General features: G+C 43.8%; 1 protein-coding gene across 1 annotated transcript; it reads right to left on the bottom strand.

Moving 5' to 3' along the window:
* Positions 1–262: 262 nt before the first annotated feature.
* raver1 (ribonucleoprotein, PTB-binding 1) lies at positions 263–11,114 on the bottom strand (the record flags this gene model as incomplete). The annotated part of the gene is made up of 14 exons (XM_080523316.1): positions 263–409; positions 533–598; positions 1,936–2,055; positions 2,139–2,210; positions 3,509–3,651; positions 3,765–3,849; positions 5,256–5,461; positions 6,273–6,354; positions 6,897–6,997; positions 7,173–7,293; positions 7,409–7,600; positions 8,513–8,982; positions 9,495–9,561; positions 10,785–11,114. 14 exons carry the CDS (start codon positions 11,112–11,114, stop codon positions 263–265), a joined length of 2,202 nt encoding a protein of 733 aa, XP_080379442.1.
* Positions 11,115–12,157: the final 1,043 nt, after the last annotated feature.

Below are 12,157 nucleotides of genomic sequence, written 5' to 3'. Positions count from 1 at the left end.
AGTATTACAAATCAAATAAAAAGGTTAAAACTTAATTTACAAACACACTGAAATCATATTTACAAAAAACACATCAAAACTCCCATAGACTGGCACGCAGTTGTCCTGACAGGCTGCACCCCACAGTGCCCTCCAGGGGTCACTGGCAGGAGCACAAAGGTGAGGGATCACTGGACTGCCAAGTCGAAATGCTGATTGGTAGAGCTCCGTGGGAGCCCATCCCATCTTGGCTGTTGATGCAGGAAAAGGCTTTTGGCTCTGGTTAGAGGATGCGCTTGCGTTTCAGGTAGGAGTCGGCATAATGGCCACCTAGGCCCTGGGAGTGCTGGCCCACATAGCCCCCCTCAGGGCTGGGCTCTGGGGAGGGGATCAGACGGGAGAACAGCCGCTTGTGACCACCAATGGGAGTCTAGAAATGGAAAAGATACAACACAGTCTAGTAGTTCAAACACTGGCAATAGAACATGAAAGGTAAAGCTAGCATACACACACACACACACACACAAATACAAAAGACCATGACAGAAATTACCTTCATCCCATTCCCAAAGCCAGATGGGTAATTACTGGTGTGACTCACAGGAGGCATTCCCACAGCCTGAGGAAGCAATTACATTTAAATCTCAATTAAAAGGTGTACTCCAGAAAAATAACTTCATAAGGAGAAACACTATGGACACTAGTTCACATTACACCTGACATTCGTGCCAGGCTGCTTCAGGTTACCGGTACTTTATTTGTAGTAACCTGTAGTTAGATTTATTTTGCAGTGAACAAGTCATCCATGTTGACACATTTTAGGAACGGGCAGTAGACTAACAGAAAAGCACTTTGTTCCAATCCTCACTAAAGAGAAAATAAAATAATCTGTGCAATGTTGCTCTGACTTGTTTATCTGGGTGATGGCTGCTGTAAGAAAGCTATTTTTATACCACTATGCTCTGCACTATAAACCTTTCTTTGGGCATTTAAGCTAACATCAGTAAAGAAAGCAAAGAGATTGATCAACTCTGGAAAGTTTATTATTTTTTTGTTATAGAGATACTTTGGGAAATTAAATGTTGTAATCAATTGTTTTGGTCCAAGGTCATAGTGGTTTAAAACACAGATTGAAATTAAAGGAGTCGTTGAAACTAATTCAATTACATGGCGGGGTGGGGTATTTAAACAGCTCAATGGCTAGAATGAATTGGGCAGTGTGGCTGAGACTAGGCTACAGGTATATCTGATTGCCTCTCTGGACACTTAAGATTGTAGGATTTTTCAGGGCTTATTTACATAATTTAAAATGCAGGTATGATTTTCTACAATATTGTTCCATTCAGCTCTTTGGAGCTCCAAATAAACTCACTAGAAAAATAAAACTTAGTTGGATTCCAGTTGCTACGACTCCCTTTTTCTACTCCAACACACTAACTAGCCACCAGTGCCATCCAGGAAGACTGAGGCCTAGGTCTCCATCTTACAAAACAAATGACTCAGTTTGAGGACCAGCCAGGCACAGCAATAAGTAAAACAAATCCAACAACCTTCACCTCCGTAGGGGTAAGATAAAGGCCATAGAGTGCCTTTATAACGATGAGTCAACAAATGTCAATAACCAATTGCATATGCTGACAGAGGAATATCCTCAGACTTCACGGTCAATAATATTAATATAGGTCAAAATATATTATTAGACCAGACACTATAATCTTCCATCACAACCTTGCTGCCTCGGCATTGAAATCATACATCAAAGTAAATCAATACACTTATAAAAAAGAAAATCATCAAGCTCTGACAGCCACTTAAACATCACTGAGATTTGTTGTATTTGTGACACTGCCACAATGTATATACAGCAGCTAACACAAGCAGTTAGAAGCACCGTTATTTATTAATGGTGAGAAAACAGTGAATATGTAAGCAGCACACCGAGTGTCTGGAGCCTACCTTGTTGAGATGGCTGGAGGGGAGGCTGCCAGGTGCCCCAGAGCTGTAGTAGGACAGGGGGGGGCTGGAAGGGTAGCTGTAGGGGGAGACCCGCTCACTGTATCCTGGGTGGTGCGAGAGCTAAAGGAGACAGACATGGAGTCAGAGGGGAAGGAAAGGCCAAGAGGTCGGAGTTTGAATGACAGGTGTGACTGCTGACTGACCTGCTGTCCAAACCCAGACATAGCTCCAGTGTCCAGAGCCTCCTGTTGTTGGTACAGGTGAGCCAGAGGATCCTGAGGAGAGAGGAGGAAGATGAGCATCGAACCCAGATCAGCAAAGGAGCATAGGTTTCCAAAGCACCGAGATCACCAGTGGGCATATTCAGGCTGGGGGCGACTCTTGGACATAATTGATTACAGAAATACACTGATTAGCACAACTGCTACGCACGAAGCAAAAGCATCCCGGAGCACAGTCAAGAAGGCAGCAAGATAGCACCGGAAGTCCTGTTGTTGTCCCCAACCACCAAGCATGATATACATTAGGATTATCAACACACAACGTGTTTCTGTTGGTAGTAGTAACTTTAAATTGATTTTCTAAATGTGATGGGGTCTGGTGAAAGAGGTCGGGAGTCAGGAATAGTCAAGTTGCGAAAATATAAGCTACCAACGCGATGGTAGCAACTGGTTTGAGGTGTACCAACATTCAAATAAGCATATCTTCAACTATTTTCAATGTATGGCACATCATTTCAAATCTTACAATCTGCACTTTCATAATCTGTCAAAAATGACCGTGCCAACTTGGGGACCAAAACACCAGACCCTGTCACAAATGTTTCTTCATCGCCCCCATGTTAAAAGTAATTTCTGCACCGCTGCCAACTTAACGTTACACCATGCGTCATCTAATGTTGTTATTTTGCAGTTTTATGTTCCGTTTACCTTAACGGCCATGTACGAGTCTGAATGATGTCCAGTATTTTTCTGATCAGGCATCTGACAAAGAGGGTCTTATTAATATCATAAAGGCAGTGACATGGAAATTACTAATTTAAAAATATGCCACTATTATCATTATTCTAATGTGCTTTGTGTCTCTTTTTCAGGATAAGGCAAAACAATGTGGAAGACTTTTTCCACAAAAGGAATCCAAATCCATGCACACCCCAGATGGCTGCACTATATTCATTTTTAAATTATTATATTCCTTTTAAAGCTCTTGCTTTATTTTTACTTCGTTGGAGAGATTACCAGTTAAGACTGGGCTATTTTTTGGTTGTGGAATAATGCCCTGCAGTGCATACTTTGTTTCTTGTTACATTTTTGTTTTTAAGAGAAGATGACTGAATAAAATATTGAAATATTAATTACAAGTTTTTTATATTTATGTTGGGTAAATTAATAGTTATATTAATCAAGGAATAAAATAATATATTGTTAGATTAAATAGATTTTTTTAAATGATGGTTAGGTGCAGCCCTAGGGCATATTGACCTTTCCTGTAACATCAAAAGCACATCACAGTACATTCTATCGAGCTCACTCATGCCAAGTTGTGAGCTGAGCAGTCATGGTGACGGGCCTACCTGGTGTAGAGGTGGGTAGTCTGGGGTATAGGACTCCTGGTAGCGCAGGCTGTAGTTGGAGTGGATGCCCTGGATTGAGCGTTGGTTAGACGAGTTTCCTAGCGTTGGCCTCTTCCTGTAAGGGTGGGGCCTGCAGTTTGCTCCTGTATGGAGAGAGAAAGGCACTAGGCAGTCAAACACAAATTCCTGGGTCGGTATGTAAAACAGGGAGCCAAACTACACAGGCTGCAGCTGAAGGATGGGATATAAATCTCACCCGAGGATGGGAACAGGCTGTGGACATTGAGGAAGGGGTTCTGGGGCAGATTTATATCTTTGGGAGGATCTCCTAGTATAGATACCTGCAGGAGAAAACAAGTAGGTACACTGGTTAAATAAAATCTGTGTTTTATTGTTGCACTAATACAGGGGTGGCCAACCAGTCGGAGACTAAGAGCCACAAAAAATCGTTGGGGTACCAGAAAGAGCCACATCATACATGCGGGCTCACAAAAGCGCTCATTCACACACACGCAATACATTTCCAATAGGCTATGAGACCAGTGGTGTCATTTCAGCAAATGGCAAGGTATGGCAAGGTCTGAGTGGATTTTTTTTTTCAAAACAGTTGTGCAATAGTCAATTTTGGTAAGTTGTTTCTATACAATTTACTTATGTGACATTAAGGTAATGAATAAAGGAGACAACTACAGTATGCAGGTAGTACATCTTTCCTAGCAGGCAGACTGGTTCAATCTCCTTAGAAACAAAACATAACAGATTTAGCTATTCTCAACTCTAAACGAACTGCACTGTTAAAACACTAGATTAGACCTCACCTGTGTCCCTGTCCCTGTCACCTGTTTAGACCTCACCTGTGTCCCTGTACTTGTCTCTGCTGCCCTTTGACCAAAAGAGGTCTTTGTCCATTTTCCTTTTTTCCCCTGGCATATTTGTCTTACCAGCTCACCTAGTAAAAGTGAGACGATTGACAATATCAAAAACATGCTTGCACACACATATAACTTACTCACACACAAGTCAGTGTTACTGGCCCCAATTTGGTACAATTATTACTGAAATGATTGAGAATAGAGAAATTGTTGACATACGTAAACTAGCTGTTGTAATCTTTAATGTTCGCTAACTAGCAAACTCACTAAAATATCATTAGAACATGTTTGTACTGACAGAACATGACATGAACTTGTTCATTAATATGTTACATTTGAACCAACAGTATGTAAAAGGCTATACAGTTTGTTTAACACACCTGAATGAACGAGAATCGTGGACATGGTTTTAACATTAACGTTACTCATGGCTTGTTTATTGAGGAACCGATGTCCCGCTCCAGTGTTGCCAGATAGGCCTACTTTTGGTCACTCTGGACGGGTGGGATTCGGCAGCTTTTAGACTGGTTGGGCTTGAAATTGTCAATCCCGTCTGGCAACCCTGTGCTCCACTACAGCGCCTGGCTGGTGGGGTGAGAGGGAGCCAGGAGGTTTTGAGTTACCGTTGTGTGTAGTGGAAAAATCACCAAAATGACTAAACGTGTTTCAGATTTTAAAAAAATGTAAACCAGGTATGGCGAGTGCCATGAATTGCCATACCAAAACGACGCCTATTGAGACACAGAGAACGAGCCACGCACTTTTAATGAATGGATTAAAGAGCCGCACAGAGACAGGCTAAGAGCCACATAGCCACCCCTGCACTAATATGTAATAACATCATTTGGGAAATGGTGCATCTTGCACATGCTCACCCCAGGTGTTGTGAGCCCCTCTGCCCCCATCACACCACCCAGGTGGGGCATGGAGATGCCCTGTAGGGTGGGGGAGGGTGTTTGGGAGAAGCTGCATTGTGCTGTTGGGGAATCCTGCTCCCTACCCAGGGGTCGGCCCATGGAAGGAGGCTTGATGGGACCCAGAGGATCTGATTGGCAATGGCCAAGAGCTGGAACCACACCGCCTGTGGCCAGCAGAAACACACAATCAACATATGGACACAGCAACAATACAACAGACTAGAGAACAAAACTAATGACCAGTGAAAGAATCCCCATTGCTCAAACAGACATGTACATTGCTTGTAATCTCATATCAGAGAATAGGATGTAAAAAGTGCTGTTGGAAGTTGTAAGCAAGTCCACACCGCAACTTTTTTTTGCTGTAGGCTCCACGCGATGACCTTTCTCCTCCACCCATGCTATCGTTTACAAACCGATGTGCATGCAATTAAACCATGGAGTTAGTGGAATACGTTTGATGCCAGCATTGCAGACAAAAAAAATTCAAAATAAATATATCGAGGGCCGAAGAACATAACCTCCTATCTGAAAAATTCCCTTTTTTTTCTTTTTCTTGTAGAATGCTATTTTTAAAAAAAATAGCATTCTACAAGAAAACAACACAGTTATTTTTTAAGGATACCCCTATACAATTCATACAATTGTATAGGGGTATCCTTAAAAAATAGCATTCTACAAGAAAACAACACCGTTTTTTGTGTTTTCCCAAAAAAGTAAAATTTTCAGATAGGAGGTTATGTTCTTCGGCCCTCGATATAGATAATTGAATGCATCAATTATCTATATATATATATTTTTTTTTTTTTTTTAAGTCGGTTGAAATCCCTGCCCCCATTTGAAGCACTCCCCTCTATTAGCCAGTATAATCTGCGTGTTGCGAATGAAATTCGACAGATGCACCACTTGGCGAGATTACGTGGTTCAGGATCAAAGTAAGGCACACAGTATGTGGGTAATAAGTTGTGGACCAACCTTGAGGCATGTCTCCGAGCATGTGGACTCCCTGCTGGAGAGACAGAGCAGCCAGAGGGTTGTCACCCATGAGTCCTGCCTGCTTGGCGGGAGGAGGACAGGAGATTGGTCAGAGCTAGGTCACACACACACACACAGAATCACATTCAAAGCATCAGAATGACAGGAATTCTACCTACCAGACATTCACTTACCAAAAATGTAGGGACGTTTGTTATGCCATCAACAGATATTCAGGCCAAAACAGTACATCACACTAGTCAGCGTCACTCAAAAGAACACAGCAGAAAACACTTTCCAAGTGAGAGCACTTACCAACTCTGAGGATTCATCTTTTTTTTTTTTTTCTCTCTCTCAACACAACAAACCCATCTACCGCACTATACACTCAGAAACACGCACTCTCTGTGATCACTCACACAAGGGAGTAGACGATTCTCTTTATTGTGCAGCACCTGAGCCCAGAGAAGATGATTCCCCAAAAAGGCTTGCTAATAGTGGAGAGGAGACAATAAAGTAGGAATAACTTGTGTGCATGGTTAAGAGTTAAGACTTAAAAAAAGAAACCAGCAGCAGGAAAGGGAGATAAGGGTAGAGACAGAAGGGAGACTGGGCGGTCGTTACCTGCTGGACATGGGCCTGGTTCTGGAGGAGGAGCTGCAGCAGCGCAGCCGAGAGGGCCGGGTTGGCCAGCAGCGGCATGGTGGGAGCAGCCCCAAGGAGACCTGTACACACAGAGAGACTGTCGGACCTCAAGCCCTGATCCCAGAGTACTGGACAGGACACACCATGTTCACCATGCGTTAATATGCACAACTGGGGTGTCACAACTCTCTCTCTGGGGTGTCTTTTGAGCAGCAGGAGGGGGGGGGGGGGAGAGACACGCACACAAACACACACCTTGTTTCCTTCCCTGGGTCAGGGGGTTCAGCAGCATCTTGAGGGTGGCAGGGTTACTCAGTCCTGTGAGGATCTGCATGGCTGTAGGCTCAGGGAGGAGGCCTTTCCCTCTGTTTAAGGCCTTTGGAATAGAGATGGAGAGGACAGGTATTCAACAAGGGACACATAGCTTATGGAACAGTAGCATAAGGGAAGGGCATTAGGTGGTCTGGTAAGATAACACAGGAGGGGATTACCATTGTCTGGGCAGCAATGAGGGCAGCCAACATGCTTCTTCCAGGAGGTCCGGGGGCACAGAAGGAGACGCGAAGGTGGGTCCCACCCATTCCCCTTCCGTCAGCCATTCTCTGCACCTCCTCAGCCATTTCGGCCGAAGAGAACTCCAACACGGCAAACCGCCGGAAACTTCCATCCTGTCCCTGAGCCAACTGAAGGGGAGAAAAGAGTGTGAAATAATGCAAAATTAACTTAAGCTCAAATACCCTTAAATAATGATTATTGCTTAAGGTGCCGTCCAAATTAGTTGTTCTGTTGCTCAATGCTTTAAACAAACAAGCAACAAGTAAAAGTGGAACCATGCATTCTCTACTTATTCTCTTCCAAACTGAACTTGTGAAGTAATTTCCATAATCTTACACACCACAGGGCAGGCACATATCCATGTAGATCTTCACTCAGCATCTTTTATGTGTAAAAGACCATCAAATGTCTAACCTCTGACCTGCCCACGAGCACACCATTAACATGTAGCAAAGTGCTTTCAATGCTTAGAAAAGCCTCTCTAAAGCACTTGCATAACAAAGATTTTGGCAAGCCCCCAAACTACTGTCTCTATAGTGGGTGTATGACCATATGTGTGTGTCAGTGTGTTTGACATGCCAAAAGGACGGTGCCCTCTCTCATTCCAGAAAGGCCTGCAGGGCCAGAGGCCTGCTGACTGACACCACCTGGGAGTCAGGTGGTTATCACCATAGAAACCAGCAATGCTCATTGCTATAGAAACTCTGAGTGGCCACAGGAAAAGCAGGGCAAAGGTGAAAGCTGTGGAGACCAAAACCAGAGCCATGTATAAAATGCTTAAATCAATCTCCTTCATGTATAGTCCAAGGACAAACTCCTCTCGTTTCATGACAAACAACTCAACCTGATGCATCCATAGTGCCTAGAGGAAAATAAGTCAGACATTTGGTATACCAACAGCACTACGCAACTTTCATGAAGTACCGGTGGGCATATTGTACTCGCTACTTGACATTCTAGAAAGCTCTACTTAATATACAATCAGACACAGACATTTGCAAAGCAGTGTGACTGCCAGGTGAGGTAATTCGGTATTGGACCTGGCAGAAGATGGGCGCGTGCGTGTCAGCGAGGGCATTGCGGAGGTGCTGGGCTGTCAGCAGGCTGGGGGGCAGGCGGTCCACACAGAGGCATCTTGAGTGCAGCAGGGGGTAGGTAAGCGAGCCCACCTCAGTCCAGTGGACGTACAGCATGCGAGAGCCCAGCTGCTTCCCCAGCAGCTCAGACTTGGCTCGAGCTGCTGAGTCCTTCTTCATGTACTCCACAAAGCCGTAGCCCTTGGAGTGGCCAGTTGAGGCGCTGTGCACCAGGAAGCAGCGTTCCAAGTTGCCAAAGGGACGCACCAGCTCCTCAAACTGCTGCTGGGTGAAGGCATGAGGCAGGTTGGCGATGCATAGCAGGGCGTCTGTGGGCTGCAGCTGCACTGAGATCTCCCGGTCCCGCAGCACATGCTGGTGGAACTCTTTGATGGCACACTGCGCTTGCTCCCCATTGAGTAGTGTGACAAAGGCTGAGGAGAGGAAAAAACACTTGGAACTCACAAGGGACAACTAGGGATATCATCACTCATCAGCAGTGACAACCTCAATAGTCAAATGAATTCTGTTTGCCCAGATCTTTCAGAAACCATGCTTGATGCTTCTGTGCCAACATCAGTCAGTAGTAATGGAGTGTTGAAGGGCAGTGAAAGTGATAATATAAAAACAGGTGTGTGGCAAATCAGCATGTGGAAAATAAAACTAGAATCAGCCTAATGACATTAATTTTAACAGAATCAATCAAGTCTTCATCTCCACAGTCTGGCTGCATAATACAAGACGAACAAACAGGTTTGATGAAACAACTGGCATGTCTTGATTTGAAAATGTTGATTACCCATTATATTTCAGAGATCAAAATGGCAGTAAGTAAGTCTATAACAATCTGAATTGATACACTTGGAGATTTTGGTGGACAATTAACACTTTTTGACCACATTAGTCTGTGAGGTATGGTAAAAATGTGTATCCCAATCACACCTACCTGTTCCCTTGTATTTGTCCACAAAGCAGTACTTCAAGTCATAGTTGCTCAACAGCTCGTGCACCTCCTGCAAGAGACAAAATAGGATTGCAGTAAAAGTATCCAAACATTTTCTCAAAACAATATCATTAAAGATACTTTGAGGAGGATTCATTTGAGGCCCAGATTCAACAGTTCATTTCTGCCCATATTGGTGGACAGGTTTGCAATTAACCACGAAGAAGGGTTCTTTTAATCAGTAAACCACAAATAAATGATTTTATTGGTTTGTTTGAATGAATTTAAGGTATTTTTTTCAAACCAATTCTGAAACATTCTGTCAAATGTCTCCCAAAAATTATCCGCTTTGAGAATAACTTCTTAATCAGTGTTAATAAAAAGTTTCTGGGGAAATTGTCTGGCTAATGAATTTGTCTCATACGTTGGGGAAACAATCGTCATCCCAATAATAGCTAGAGCCCTAGAGGGAAAAAAACTGGCTCATTGTGGTAGGAGAAATGTTGTTCCACAATGCTTTCCCTGTTCCACAAACGAATTGCAATGCTGTCTAGCATTTTCTGAAAGCGGTTACGTGGTCTCTACGCCTTCAACCTTTTGTCACCGCAACTCCCGTTCCCATCTCGAACTCCCAATACACACCAATGCAAACAATGCCACGAGCAAAGGCCACCGTTCCCCACGAGTCAAGCATGTTCGAAAACAATGTGGCAAATTGTCATAGCTAGATGTCATGTCACCCCACATACGGTCATTTATCAATTAGCTAGGGTAGATTGAATATAATGTAAGCCAACGAGAGTAGTCTCTGTTTTTATTTGAACCATGACAAGCTGTCAATTTATAAACTGACAATGTCAAACACAAAATGTAGCAATTCTCATGTGCGATGATGTCGCAAATCCTGGCCGACACGAGGATTCCTCTCTCTGCACTTCTAACTAATGTCCGTCAGCCACGCGTGATGCTGAGGCTGGTAGGCCGTGGTGGAACTAGCCACACCGAGACCGTCAACAACGAGAATGTTAGCTAGGTATGACAGTCCGTTACGTTTCATTGTGATGGCTTGATAATGCTTAATATCGATATTACACAAAACACATCTAGCTGTATAACTTGAATCTATTTCGCCAACTAATTATGGAGCTAGTGATAGCCATTTGCGGCGGCGAATTTGGCATGCAACTAGCTGGCAAGCGGCTAACGTTACCTAGCCAGCACACTAGTAACTGCTGGTAAGCATTTCTGGTATGGTGGGGTAGAAAAAAAGTTAACAAGGTTTATGAAACTTACCTGATTGCTGACGTCGGATGGCAGATTTTTAATGATAATTTTTCGGCGGTTGTAAAACTCTCGGCGAGTTCTGTCCAAGCGATTCTCAATCTCTTCGTGGCTAAGTGATGTCAACTCTTCATCGACCCTGCGCTGACACTCGTGCCCTAATGTCGGGTCCTCATCGGTGGGCTCGAGTTCGTGGTCTCCGCGGTCCTTGGACACCCAGTTCTCTTGTTCAACAGCGGGGTCATAATTGTCGTGAAGTGGACGGGTAGCGAAATTGGGCCCTGCGTTGGTGTTTTCTTCTATTAGGGCAGCTGCGCTAACGGACACCGCGGCCGCCATCATTTAGCTGGGAAGTTTTCTCAACTAACAACACCGTTGTCAGATTTGAGCAGTTTAAACAATACACACATGGGCGCGACCCTGCTTCTGATTGGACGACAGAGGGATGCATTTTGTTCTACGACTGCAACGTCACAGGCACGGGGCGGAGTCAATCAACATGATCAAAGATATTGTATACTAACAAGATGGTTGAGTGGCTCGAAATCCAACGGTAGCCGTTGTCCCCGGAAACAAGCAACGTAGCCACTGCGCAGGCTTGCGCGGAGAGTGTTGTCAGTGATATTGAGTGGTGAAAGTAGCTGGTCAACGAACTGCAAGCAAGTGGAAATATAAATGGTGACACAGATGTTGTTATACATCCTTATCAGCAGTTATTCACGAGGACACAGGATCTAGTCCGATTGCGCATGTGCGTAGCAGTCATTCTCCTTGAATAAACTTATTTTTTTGCTGATTGGCGGGCTACCATGCTCTGCTCTGTGCGGCGAAAATATCATAACACCGAGGACATTACACATGTTTAGCTAGAATCAATAAGGACAATGTGCAGTTTAGTAAAAAACGAATGTTCACCGCAATCCTATTGTTTCCGAGCATTGCAAATACGGCCGAGTACTTATTTTTCCACAGACTGCGGACGGAAATGGATGCCGATTGAACCCTCTTGGCTCCTTTCTGTGATATGATTCAGTGCAGGGAGTCACAGAAAATCTGTTTAATCTGTTATCTGAGTTTATTTATTAGGATGAGAAGTAGTTTGTTGATATATTGCCCCTCTTTAATTAGGATTAGGTTAAATTCCATATCACTGATTAGAGCTTGAGCAAAATAATGGGTTATTATAACAAGCCTTGTATCTTTTCTCTGATACACTGGACCTTTGATTATTGTAGACAGACTGGACAGTTTACTCAAGTACTGAATCAGACAGGACAAAGAGCCTGCTAGCCTTTCAAGAGATCATCTCTCATGGCTCTTAACAAAAAAGATTAATATTTACATTAGGGGAAACCTTTGCACAAAAGATGAGTAACATTCGCTTT

Source organism: Nansenia antarctica, assembly GCF_963989245.1.
Source record: "Nansenia antarctica genome assembly, chromosome: 2".
Taxonomy (NCBI): domain Eukaryota; kingdom Metazoa; phylum Chordata; class Actinopteri; order Argentiniformes; family Microstomatidae; genus Nansenia; species Nansenia antarctica.
This window is presented reverse-complemented; position numbering and strand designations above follow the sequence as displayed.